We start from the raw sequence: 13,193 nt of genomic DNA, 5'->3' as shown, positions 1-13,193 counted from the left end.
GATATTATTGGGTCGCAACCCAACATAGCCAATGGGCAGGAATGATGGGGGTTGTAGTCTAGTAGCCTCTGGGGAGCTGCTCTTTGCCTGATTCCTGTCGTATCTCCATGACACTTTCTGTTTTTCAGGGACTAGTTAATTCTCTTATTCTTAAAGAATGGAGGGATTATGGACAGTATGGGAAGCTGTTGATATAGAAGGCAGACCTTTGCCTGTATCAGTTGTGACTTTCCAGGACTTTGGAGGGAAGCCCCTCATTGAATCAAGGGGTCTCCAGCGTTGGAGCACTTCACCACCTCCTGAAGTCATACATTCCATTGTCATACTGCTCTAACAGTTAGGATGTTTTTTCTTCTTCTGATATTCAACCGAAATCTGGCTTCCTGTAACTTGAGCCTATTATTACCTGTCCTGTACTCTGGGATGACTGAGAACAGATCCCGCCCCACCTCTGGATGACAGCCTTTCAAGTCTTTGAAAGCGCTATCCTGTCTCCCACCAGTTTCCTTTTCTCAAGGCTAAAACATGCCCAGTTCTTTCAGTCTTTCCTCCTCCGAGGGCTTGGTTTCCAGCCCCCTGATCCTCTTTCCTCCCCTCCTCTAAACTTGTTCCAATTTGTCAGCTTCCTTCTTGAAGTGTGGTGTCCAGAATTGGACACAGCGCTCGAGATGAGGCCCAACTGGTGCCGAATAGAGGGGGACTAGTACCTTGTGGGATGTGGAGACTACCGTATGTTTCTCTTAATGCAGCCTAAAATCGCATTGGCCCTTTTTGCAGCCACATCACACTGTTGGCTCTTATTTAGCTTGTGATCTAGGATGATTTCAAGATCCATCTCTCCCGTAGCGTTGTTGAGCCAGGGATCCCTGGCCTGGAGAAGTTGGGGGTTGAAACTGGAACCTTCTGCATGGCCAGCTGGTGTGCAGATGCTCAGCCATGGCCCCGTCCAGTTCAAAGGGAAGCCACGATAAGCCTCTTAGATCATTAGTGTCATCTGACAAAGCTTCTCGAAAGCACCACCTGGAGAAGCCACAGTGTCAACCTGGGGTTTCCTGCACTCCAATCTTCTGGGCTGCCACCCAGATGTGGTCCTTCTCTTTTGGAGGCTCTCTCCAGAGGTTCAGGTGGGAGGAGCCTTTCCCAGAAACCTTCGCCATGGAAAGCAAAGGCTCCATCCTTGATCAGTGGCTTCTTGCCACTACCACGCTGGGCATTCCCTGGTGCTGTCTGGTTCCCAGCATTCCTCCAAATACTTGACCAGAGTCAACTCTTCTGAGCTGCTGAAGCGAAAGGAGGGTTCAGGAATCGCCTGTCAACGAAGGGTAGGTCAAGAACATCCTTGGGATTTGGGGAGAGTGAAGGACATGGAGCCAGAGAGTTCCTCGCTTCCTCGTTAGATAAGGGAAGAGTTCTGCTTCACTCCATGAAATGAATGGACAGCTGAATAAAACTTGTGTCCACGCACAGGGTAATTGGCTTTATGGAAATTGACAAGGGACCTAATTAAATGGTTCTGGATGTGGAAGGGAAGCCGGTTCCATGCATTTAACAATCCTTGGCTGAAGCTACGGGCCAGATCATCACAGCGGGGGGGGGATTGTCTTCGACAGAAGCTTCTGCTACGAAGCCACAAAGGCTGGAGAGATGCGCGTGTGTGTCTGGGTTTGCCCTCAATCAAAGTGTGCAAGGAGGAGGATAACGGATGCCTGGGAAAGTTAGGCCAGATTGCCTGTTGTCATGGATACCAGATGATATTCTTCTCAGCTGTTATTGCAAGCAAACACTGCTGGCAGGTCGACATTTCTGCTCTCAGAGAAGGAAAGAAAGAAAAAAAAGGAGGAAGAAATGCACGCCAAAAGCTGGCATGATGCGAGGAGAATAAAGCGAAGAAATAAATACAGTACGCACGATCTGGTTTAATCTGCACTCTGGATGCTGCCGGTGGAATTTGAATTTCCTGGTTGCAAAAGCAGGAGTTGTTTTAGCACAGTGCATGGTAGAAAAAGGTGCCAGAGGTTGGACGTGTGGGGTTGAGAGGACCAGAGCACCTTGCTTGTGGGGCAGAGCTTGGAGCCCTTTCCCTTGAGTTAGGACTTGGCCAGTTTTGGGGACTAAGGACCATTTTTGCCCTTAAGTTTCGCTGCAGGTGGAAAGTCCTCAAAAATGAAAGTGGAAGTAGCCTGTCCTTCCTTCCTTCCTTCCTTCCTTCCTTCCTTCCTTCCTTCCTTCCTTCCTTCCTTCCTTCCTGTGCCTTGTTTTAAGAGAGAATCAGTGCTCCTGAAAGCTTCCAAGGAAGTGGTCGGGGGAGGGGGGTGCAAAAGTGCTGTGGATCACTCATGCCTTGCATGTTGCCCTCCCCTGCCATAGCCACTTAACTCAGCATCTTGTAAATTTTTTCAGGTATTTAAAGCTTGAGGAGTAGAAGCAATTGTGTGTATGAAAGGGCTGGGCAAGTTTGGCCTTGAGAAAAGAAGCCTGAGGGGAAATCCAAGAGCACTTTTCAAATGCTTGAAAGGATCTATTCTTAATCATCCCAGAGTGCAGGACATGTAATCACAGGCTCATGTTACAGGAAGCCAGATTTCGGCTGAATCTCAGGGGAAGATGTCCTGTTAGAGCAGTACGAAAATGGAACCCATGACCTCAGGGGGAGGTGGTGAGCCCTCCAGCACCGGAGGCCTTCAAGAGAAAAATTGGATAACCCTCTGTCTGATCTGCTTTGATTTGGGTTCCTGCCTTGAGCTCAGGGGGTTGGACTCGATGGCCTTCAAGGCCCCTTCCCACTCAATTATCTGGAAGTTGAGTCATGGCAACTGGATTTCTTTCTTATTAGGTTAAAACATTTCGCTCCTCATCCAAGGAGCTTCTTCAGTAGCCATGACTCAATATCCAGATACTGTAATCTCACCTGGATGACTGAGAGTCTTCACAGATATATTCCAGCTCAGTTATTCTATTATTATTCTAGGGTTCTGTCCTTCCTTCCTTCCTTCCTTCCTTCCTTCCTTCCTTCCTTCCTTCCTTCCTTCCTTCCTTCCTTCCTTCCTTCCTTCATTCATTCATTCATTCATTCATTCATTCATTTCACTCTCACAGCTTCTTCTGTCCTAGCCATGGGACAGCGTGTGAATCAGATTCTTGGATTGAGGGGCTCCTTCAGTGGGACCTTTTCAGGTTGTTGCCTGGTTCCTCTGGGTCTCGGTGTGCTTGTGTGTACGGTTTTATAGCTTTACCCCTGAAGGTGAGAAAGGCTAACAGATCCTTGACAGCCGTATCAACCCCTGTAACTTCGATGTCTCAGGGCGTGCTGAATACGCTCCAGGTGTTTGTCCAGATGTTGCAGGACCAGCGCAAGGGGCTAAACCCCCCCAAATCGGTTCCTTCCCTTGGAAGGCTGCTTTAAAGTTTGGACTGAAGCTTGGGACGGATTCGCCCCTTCCATCGGGAGTCCCCCGTGCTTGGCAGGTTGTCACAGCCTGTTAAGAGAGACTCAAAGTGAGGCCTAATAAGTTCTGTAGAGGGGGGCTAGCACCTCGCAGGATTTGGGAGTCCCCCTGGACTGCAAGGAGAATGAAAATATCCGTTCTGAAGGAAATCAACCCTGAGTGCTCCCTGGAAGGACAGATCCTGAAGCTGAGGCTCCAATACTTTGGCCATCGCATGAGAAGAGAAGACTCCCTGGAAAAGCCCCTGATGTTGGGAAAGTGTGAAGGCAAACGGAGAAGGGGATGACAGAGGACGAGATGCATGGACTGTGTCATCGAAGCAACCAACATGAATCTGACCCAATTCCAGGAAGCAGGCACCCAAGGAAAAACCAAGGGAGGGCCTGCGAAGGGGCTGCCACGCCATGGGAGGCCAAAGCCGTACCAGCTGCGTTGACTGCTAGTCCAACACCCAGCCCCGTGAGTTCCACCAAGGAGGAATTAGCCAGAGGCAACGCAACGCAATGGGCGGGTGTGCGGCTCCACCCGGTTGGTCCCTCTGGGCTCTTTGCTCCACCCGACGGTTGCCCTGCCAAGCCCCAGATGGTACCAATTCAGTTTGCTTCTTCGTTTTTGTCTAAAGACGAGGGATGCACGCTAGAAACTGAGTGTTTACACAAAGAGGTGGCGACTTCACGAACACACACAGAGAGGATGAGGAATACGTGGCGAAATCCTGCACAGGAGTTCACACAGGAAGGACCTGAAGGCCCAGCTGCCGAGCTTTGGACACAAAGCGATGCTTCCTCCGCTGACAAGATGCTTTCTGTCCCAGAGAGCTGAGGCCGAGAGACGCCTCCTTTTGTGTCAGCCTTTGGCCTTTCAAGACGACTCTGTCTGGCACTAATATGGCGAGTATCTCCTTCAAAAGGAGGAGATCCCAAAAAATATTCAAAATTACGCAAATGATTTTGGCCAATACACAAGGCCTCTCACAAGCGCCTCTCCTCACCCTTGCCAGTAAAAACAGCGGCAGTAACAACTTCCTTCTTGATCCGTGGGGCTGCCCTTCTGGAAACCCAGTGTGGTAGCAGTGGATCCACTGAGCGAGTAGGACTCTGGAGGCCAGGGTTCGAATCCCCCTTCGGCCATGGGAACTGACTGAGGGAGAAGAACTGTTTAAACCACTCCTTAAAATATCTCACTTCCCTTGAAAACCCTGTTAGGGTCTGTTTTGACTTGACGGCCCAGAGCCGCCCTGCCTCGTTCCCCCGAATCAGCTCGAGGCCGCCTCCCTCTGCCCATTCGTAGGGCTGGGCCTGGCCAGGGGAGGAGCGCTCTTGCACGCCGGCCCTGTTTTGTGGTCTGGCGCCGCATGGCTTTCCATGGAAACAGGGCACTTGCCCAGGAAAAGGAGAGCCTGGGGTCGTTGGATCCTGTTTCCTCCCCACCCACCCCCATTCCTTCAGCCCCAGAAGAAACTTTTCCAGTTTCGGCAACAAGCGATGGGGTGGGGTGGGGGGAGAGGGGCGGGTAAGCCCCAGCGTAATTAGCAAGTCCTTTGTTTGGCCTTGGGGAGAAAAAAATCCCACCCTGCTTAAAAGGGAGGATGCTGAGAAAAACCTCCCAGCTGACTTGACAACGGAGATGAATGTATCTCCTGCAATCAGACTCAACACATTTGGTCTGCCACTAATGCTTGAGTCTCCAACCGGCGGGTGCCCTGCCCTGTCCATGAAGGTGTGTGTGTGTGGGGGGTGCCCAGCCTTGAAGGAGTTGGGGCTTCACTCGCGGAAAGCTTGCTGCCCGCTGTGTGGTTCTTTTTAGGGAACGCCTTACTCTTGCCTCTGGGTCGTCCTGAACCCCACAGCCTTTTCCGAACTCTTTGACTTCTTGTGGAGGCCTTAAAGACCTCGGTGGGTTTGGGCCCAAAGGATTTCTTCCTTTTCCAAATCCCAGAATCCCCCAGCCAGCCACGTGGCTCTACTGTGTGTGGAGCCCAAGTTAGAGCAAGAGAATGAGAGCGGAACCTCTTAGTCGACTTCTTTGTTGACGTTGTTCTTGTCCTTGTTGTGCACGGTCACGTTACTTCTGACTTACGATGACCCTATGAATCAGCGGCCTCCGAAATGTCGTGTCTTCAACGGCCCTGCGCTGGTAAATTCAAGCCTGTGGCTTCCTTGAGGGAGTCTGTCCATCTCGTCTTGGGTCTTCCTCTTTTCCTGCCGCCTTCCACCCTTTCCCAGTGTGATGGTCTTCTCCAGCAAATCTTGGCTTCTCATGAGGTGCCCAAAGCAGGACAGCCTCAGTTTCAACACTTTAGCATCTAGAGAGAGTTCAGGCTTGATTTGATCTAGGACCCCCTTGTTCGTGTGCCTGGCTGTCCAGGGTAGCTGCAAAGCTCTTTTCCAGCACCACATTTCAAACAAATCTATTTTTTTCCCTGTCAACTTTCTTGACTGTCCAGCTTTCACACCCATATATGGTGATTGGGAATACCAATGTGGATGATGTTGGTCTTCATCTCCAGTAACACCTCCTGACACTTGATGGTCTTTCCTACTTTCTTCCTGGCTGCCCTTCTGAGTCTCCACCTTCTTCTGATTTCGTGGCTGCCGTCTCCCTTTGGATGGATGACTGAACCATGGTCTACAAAATCACTGACTATTTCAGTCTCTTCATTCTCAGTGTGAAAGCTACATAATGCTTCTGTAGTGCATTGTATATAACGATTTTGGTCTTAATGTTCAACTGTAATCCTGCTTTGACACTTTCTTCTTTCACTTTCATCAGAAGTTGTTTCAATTCATTACTGCTTTCTGCTTGGTATCATCTGCCCATCTTAAATTATTGATGTTTCTTCTACCTGTTTTCACTCTTTCTTCATCTGAATGTAGTCCACTTTCCGTAGGATGTGCTCTGCATACAGAATGAATACAAAAGGAGAAAAAACGGACCCTTCTCTAACCATCCTGTCTCTCCCTAGTCTGTCCTAATAGCTGATTTCTTTCAGAACAACCCATATTTTCTCATGGTCCACAAAGTCAGAGGCATTGCTTTAGTTCATAAAGCACAGACTGGTTTTCTTCTGAAATTCGTTGGTGCGCTCAACTAGCCACAGATATTTGCAATATGATCTCTAGGGCCTCTTTTTATAATCGAGCCTGAACATCTGGCATCTCTCGCTCCTTTTAAGGTAAAACCTTTGTTGCAGCACATTGAACATCCCTTTGTTTCCACTTCTTGCAACTTTGTAAGTCTCTGTCATGTCTTCCCTCAGTCTTATCCACCCCAAAGCAGGGTTTCTTTTTTCATAGCAAACTGACTTCAACGTCTTACTCCTTTCCTTAGCCTCTTGCCATGGCAGCCCTCTGTTCTGTTCCCCTGCCACAAACACAAGCCAGTCCTTTAGCCCCCTGGTTTCATCCTTGTTTCTTTGTGTTGTGCTCTGTGTGATCTCTGGCGACCCTCTTGACAAAACGCCCACAATCCAAACACTTTGGAACAGAAGCGGGTTCTCAACACTAGAACTGGCTCCACGGGAACTCTGCCTCTTCCGCTCTCCTGTATCTTAGGCTCCCCGGAAGGCACGCCGTTGTTGAAAGAGTAAAAAAAGGGGCTGGATTGCCGTTTGCTGGCATCTGTAGCACATGGAGCTTAGGAAACAAGGGAATGCAGAGCAGAAGAGAAGCACTAGAGGTGGGCAGCGAGGAGGGCGGGGGGGGGGGACCCGCAGGCCACTTTATTGGTTTGCCAATTATCCCCAGTCTTGCAACCACCGATGGGCCAGTTTCTGTTCCTTTAATTCTCTCTCCATTTCCTCCCCACCGCGATGCTCTTTCTTACTCCTCCTCCATTAGGAAAACATGTCAATTAATTCCAGAAGTGGAACACATGCTTTTTATCACAGTTTTCACTTCCTTTGATTCTTTGCCAGAGCTTGGAAGTTATTCATTATCTGCACTCCCTTATTTACTAGAGCAGTGAGTTTGACCCTCCTCCATCAGAATAGAAGAACCACTTGCCTTGAGTATTTGGTATTTCCTCTCTCTCTCTCTCTCTCTCTCTCTCTCTCTCTCTCTCTCTCTCTCTCACACACACACACACACACACACACACACACACACACACACACACACCCCACCACCACCACCACCACCACCACCACCACCAACACCACCACCACCACCACCACCACCACCAACAACAACAACAACAACAACAACAACAACAACAACAACAACAACAACTCCATTGTGCCTGAGCGTAAGCGTGGCCAGTGACTAGGATGGGATCTGCCATTTTTCATCTTTATTTTTTTGTGGGAAGAGTTTCTCTACCCTTTAGGCTTTTATAGAAGGCACCTCCCAAAGAACTGCCACACCCAGGAAGCATCGTAGCCACTTTCTCCGAGGCAAACCTTTGTGGCAGAAAATGAAGGCCTAGAATCCGATGCAGCCTTTTCTAAGACTAGGCCTTTCTTCCCAGGTGAGCGAAAGAAATCTGGGTCTGTGGGCTCAAACTCTCAGAATCCTGCCTGGGGAATTCTTGGTGAATTCTGGGATTTAGAAGCCAAAAAGAACCAACAGCACCTCTCTGGTGGATGTAGTTAGGGGTGGGAGTTGCGTTTAATGTACACATCTTGTATTCCGGAATCTTGTGGGAGTTCTAGCAGCCTCGCCTCCCCACGGGGCCAACCCCGGGGACGACCAGACTACCTAACCTCTGATACCTGCAGATTGTGGAAACGTGGAGGAAATCGTTTACATCTATTCAAGCGATCATGATACAGAAATCTAGTTCTGTGTGGATGCTGTAACAGGAATGCCTCTGGGGAAGGACGGCCCTGTCTTGAAGCCACCGTGTCTTGCATTCCAGCAAGTTTGGCTACTAAACGTGTTCCATTGCCTTTTTATTATTATTTCAAAGGAAAATATGTTGTGGAAAGAATAATGAGCTAGCTTCAGGGAATACCTACTTCCCTTAACATCAGGTTTGGTTCTCATCAACAGTGTAGAACTGCTTGTAGAGATATGGCAAAAAAAAAGTTGCAGACTACACGTAATTTGGGTGCGTCGAAATTCGTTATTTGCTCTTTTGCTATTCTACAGTTGCATTCCTGTGTACCAGTTTAAAAAAGGGGAAACTATTAGTCTGGGTGTCAATGTATGTGTACTCCTATTGAATCAGATTTTTGCAGGGTGTTATCCGTGCGAGAGCTTACGTGTGTGGGTAAAAAAAACACACACACACAAAAAAGAGGCCACCGCCAAACCATGAGTTGGACTGGGATAATTTATGAGATGGAGACCGTTGAGTTTGTTCTGTTGGACTCTTGTGGGCCAGGGACTCTTGCAGGAGGAGAGCGCTCCAACGCTGGAGGCCTTCAAGAGAAAAAGGGGCCACCCTCTTTGTCGGATCGGCTTTGCTTTGGATCCCTGCCTTGTGCGCAGGGGGGGGGGGCTGGATCCAATAGCCTTAGAGACCCCCTGCCAGCTCCATGATGCGGTGATTGTAAGGCTGTCTACATTCTGCTGGACCACTTCCGCATTCCTCTGGCCTTCCTGGACCGTGGGGAACGGACCTCTGAGATTTTGTGGCTGAGTTGGGTTAGAGGGACACCCTATGGTGATGGCCCCAATCCGACCTGGCAGGTGAGTCTCGAAAGTTGGCTCTGGGAGTATGTTTTCCTCCTGTGGGGTCCCACCACGCTCCCTCCTCTGTACCTCAGCATGAATGTGACTGCACCTCTTTCCCATCTGGTAGTCCATGCGGTTGTATTTTATTAAACTGGCTTCTTTCATGTGGTTGCCTGTCTTTAATATGTGTTTGCAAACTACGTAATTTTAATTTTTTTTAAGCATAAGAATTGCTGCTATAGATCTTCAACATATTTGTTCTCTAACTTAAAATAACAGTTAGAACTCCCCCCCAGGTCTGACGTTTCTCCTCCCCTCCTTTTCGTTTCAGGAAAGGCTTGCAAAATGGATAAATAAATGAATACATCTAACAAGGTCTCCAGCTGGCTTATGCTCACCCGAGCCTTTTTTTTTTCTGTCTTCCAGCCATGAAAGCCGACCGGAAGCGTTTGAAGGGGGAGAAGACGGATCTGGTGAGCCAGATGCAGCAGCTGTACGCCACCCTGGAAAGCCGGGAAGAACAGTTACGAGACTTCATCAGAAACTACGAGCAACACAGAAAAGTAAGGAGACCAGGGCTGGAAAGGGGGGGGGGGCTGGGGGCCACCGCTCTTCTGGGCAACTGCTCCCAGAATCCACGGGTCATCCAGGCCAGTGTCTGCACTTGTGGCAGCAGACGTGGTCATGGAGGGAACAGTAGAACCAGAGCATCCAAATCCACCCCCCCCCCCCCATGCACTGGTGCTAAAAAATGTGGAAGAATTGAAAGCTATACATGGCATGGTCTCCAGCTCCCTCTAGTGGCCAGTTCTGGTAAATGTCCCCTGGAAATACATATAAATAGGTAATTCTGGGGTGTTTTATTTAGTATTTGCAGCCAAATGGATCAGTGAATCAGCAGATACTGCTTCCATGAATGGAGAGGGTCCTACTCTGGGAGGTGCCAGTTGAAAGAAAGACATGTTTTTTTTCCAGCCCCAGCCAGGACTTGTCATAATGGGCTGCCACCAATGATGTGGAAAACAGTGAAGGGTTTCCCGAGGTGTCCTGGTTAGGGGGAGAGCCAGGGCATCCGAGTCGCAGGCCTCCACGTTTGGAGGCCGTCTACGACATACCGTCATCCTGCAGCCGGTACCTCGGAAGGCTGGCTCCTCCTGACTGTGGAAGGTGGGATCCTTAATGCGTCCCACAGGATCCAGAATTCCCACTGCACTAGGCTACTTTCCCTCTCTAGCAGCCCCTCAGCTCCGGACCTCCCTTCTCTTCCCCAGGACATGAAGCTGTGGAGCGCGCTGTGGGGCACCTAACACTGGATGAGGCCAAAGGGCCTTGGGTATCTTAAGACACTGGCTTTCACCACTGGCCTTTAAAGCAAGTTCTGGGCCGGCTAGTAAAGAAGGCTTTAAAATCTTTGGCCGTCATGAGCTGGAGGCTGTTGTTTGCTCCCACTGGCGTCGTGGCGTGTGGTGCAGACTGCTAGACAATTTCCAGGTTTGGACCAAGAGGTTTTACTGGGTACCTCTTCAGGAAACTGACTCACAACACAACGCACACCACAGAATTGTGGTTTTGCAGCTGTTTTTGCTTTGCTGTTGTGTTTTGCTAGAGTTACTACAGTAGGACCCCCTATATCTGCGGGGGGGGGATCAGTTCCAAGGCCCCCCCCCACGCGGAGACTGAAGAACGTGGATTATAGCAAAGGCTATTGTCATCGTGAATGCTATACTGTACTATACTATGGTCTTTGGCTACCTCTCGTGGCCAGTTCTGGTAACTTCATTGTGAGAAATACCGTATTTTTCGCTCCATAAGACGCACCAAATTTTTAGGAGAAGAAAACAGGAAAAAATTATCTGTTCTCCAAAAAATTGGTGAGCCTTATGGAGAGGTCCATCTTATGGAACACACTCTAGGACCCTTTGGAGGCTCACCCAGCCCCCCCCCCCCCCGGAGGCCAGAGGGGGCGAAATCTGGGAAGCTTCTTCTGAAGCTTCCCAAGCCTCAAAAGAGTCCCAGAAGGTGGCAATTTTGCCCCTTCTGGCCCGGTGGGGGGGCAGGGTGAGCCTCCAAGGGGTCCTAGGGTGTGTTCCAGGACCCTTTAGAGACTCACCCTGCCCCCCCCAGGGGTCAGAGGGGGCAAAATCACCACCTTCTGGGACTCTTCTGAAGCTTCCCAAGCCTCAAAAGACTCCAGAAGGTGGCGATTTTGCCCGTGCTGGCCCAGTGGGGGGATGGGGGAAGGGTCGCAAGGGTCCTGGAAGGCTCACTCGGACCCTTGCGACACTCCCCCCCACGGGACCAGTGGGGGCGAAATCATGGCCTTCGCTCCATAAGACACACAGACTTCCCACATACACACACTTTTTGGGAGGGAAAGTGCGTCTTATGGAGCAAAAAATACGGTATACATTCCCAGGATTTTTCTTTTAATATTTTTCATATTTTCAGAATGGAGATATGTGAATCAGCAGATACTGATAAGGGAGGGGGGAGTGTCCTACTGTACTGTGCTTTAGACCTTTTGCAACTATTTCTAAGATGCCGAATCAAAACAGACCACTAGTGAGAAGCAGAGAGGATGAACCCACTGTTTTCATTTCTGTTGGTGGCAAGAATGCCGTGAATTGATAACAAGCAGTCATTTGCATAATCAGAATAAGAGTCACAATAACAGCCACCTCCCTGCTGAACCAAAACGGGGAGCCCAAGTTCCTTTTGCACAAGTTCCATTCCAAGCCCTGTGCAACAATCTGCTCGGCATCATTGCATTCTTCCTATTTTCTGTGGTGGGTTTTTTTTAAATCTGCTATACCAGCTAGAAAACTCCAGGGGGTCAAATGGTCTAAAAGTGCAATAAAGTAAATTGAGAGGGTGTGCCTATCCGAGGTGATCCCGTGGGGAGGGGAGGCGAACGGGCATAAATGTCAATCTGGGTCACTGACGGAGAAATCAAGAGAAGTGACAATTCCCAGCACTGGGACCCACCGGCTTCTCCTTTGCCCCTGTCTCTCTGACTGTTTGCCCAACAACCAGGAAAGTGAAGACGTGGTCAAAGCACTTGCGAAAGAGAAAGATTTGCTCGAGCGGGAAAAGTGGGAGTTACGGCGGCAGGCCAAAGAGGCCACGGACCACGCCAGCGCCCTTCGGTCACAGCTGGACCTGAAGGACAACCGAATGAAGGAACTGGAGGCCGAGCTAGCCATGGTGAGTGTCGCCGGGCCGGGATATGTGTGTGTCATGCGGGTCACCTTGGGTGGGATCAGGAGGCTGGAAACCAAGCCTTACAAGGAAAGATGAGAAGAACTGGGCATGTTTAGCCTTGAGAAAAGAAGACCGAGGGGTGATAGGAGAGCCCTTTTCAAATATTTGAAAGGCTGTCCTACAGAGGAGGGGCAGGATCTGTTCTCGATCCTCCCAGAGAGCAGGATGCATAATAATGGCTCAAGTTAAAGGAAGCCAGATTTCGGTTGAATATATGAGGGAAAACTTTCTAACTGTTAGAGCAGTACGACAAGGGAAGCACTCGAGAGGAAACTGGACTACCGCCTGTCAGATCTGCTTTGATCTGGGTTTCCTGCCTTGTGCAAGGGGTCAGAGTTGATGGCCTTAGAGGCCCCTTCCCTCTCCATTATTCTGTGGTTTTCAGTTAATGTTATATAGTTCTTTCTGGAGGAGGGGATCGTGAGGGATCGGAGGAGAGCTACGATGTGGCTGTGGAGGTGATGACAAGGTACATGGGAGGAGGAGCGGCTGGTTTGCATCACAGGCTGGCCGTATTCTCATCCTTATAAGAGCCTCGTGGCGCAGTGGTTAAACCACTGTACTGCAGCTAAAACTGTGCTCATGACCTGGGGTTCAAATCCCAGGTAGCCGGCTCAAGGTTGACTCAGCCTTCTATCCTTCTGAGGTCGGTAAAATGAGTACCCAGCTCGCTGGGGGGACAATGTGTAGCCTGCATAATTAAATTGTAAACCGCCCAGAGAGTGCTTGAAGCGCTATGGGGCGGTATATAAGCAGCACACTTTGCTTTTTAAAAAAACTAAACTCAGTTCAAATTCATTCCCTTAACTAAGTTAATAAATCAACTTATTCCAGGTAACAAATAATTATTTCTCCCCCCCCCAAAAAA

At 49.5% G+C, this 13,193-nt stretch overlaps 1 protein-coding gene across 4 annotated transcripts in view; it reads left to right on the top strand.

The window, feature by feature from the left end:
• KAZN (kazrin, periplakin interacting protein) overlaps positions 1-13,193 on the top strand; it is a 174,523-nt gene that overhangs the window by 147,640 nt on the left and 13,690 nt on the right. For all 4 annotated transcript variants that reach the window (XM_072977801.2, XM_078378982.1, XM_078378981.1 and 1 more), the window contains exons 3-4: positions 9,491-9,627; positions 12,098-12,268. In XM_072977801.2, coding sequence (XP_072833902.2) covers positions 9,491-9,627; positions 12,098-12,268 — 308 coding nt within the window. The remainder of the gene's footprint in view (positions 1-9,490; positions 9,628-12,097; positions 12,269-13,193) is intronic.

Source organism: Pogona vitticeps, chromosome 7, assembly GCF_051106095.1.
Source record: "Pogona vitticeps strain Pit_001003342236 chromosome 7, PviZW2.1, whole genome shotgun sequence".
NCBI classification, from domain to species: domain Eukaryota; kingdom Metazoa; phylum Chordata; class Lepidosauria; order Squamata; family Agamidae; genus Pogona; species Pogona vitticeps.
Note: the sequence above shows the minus strand (reverse complement) of the source record. Positions and strands in the feature narration are given on the sequence as shown.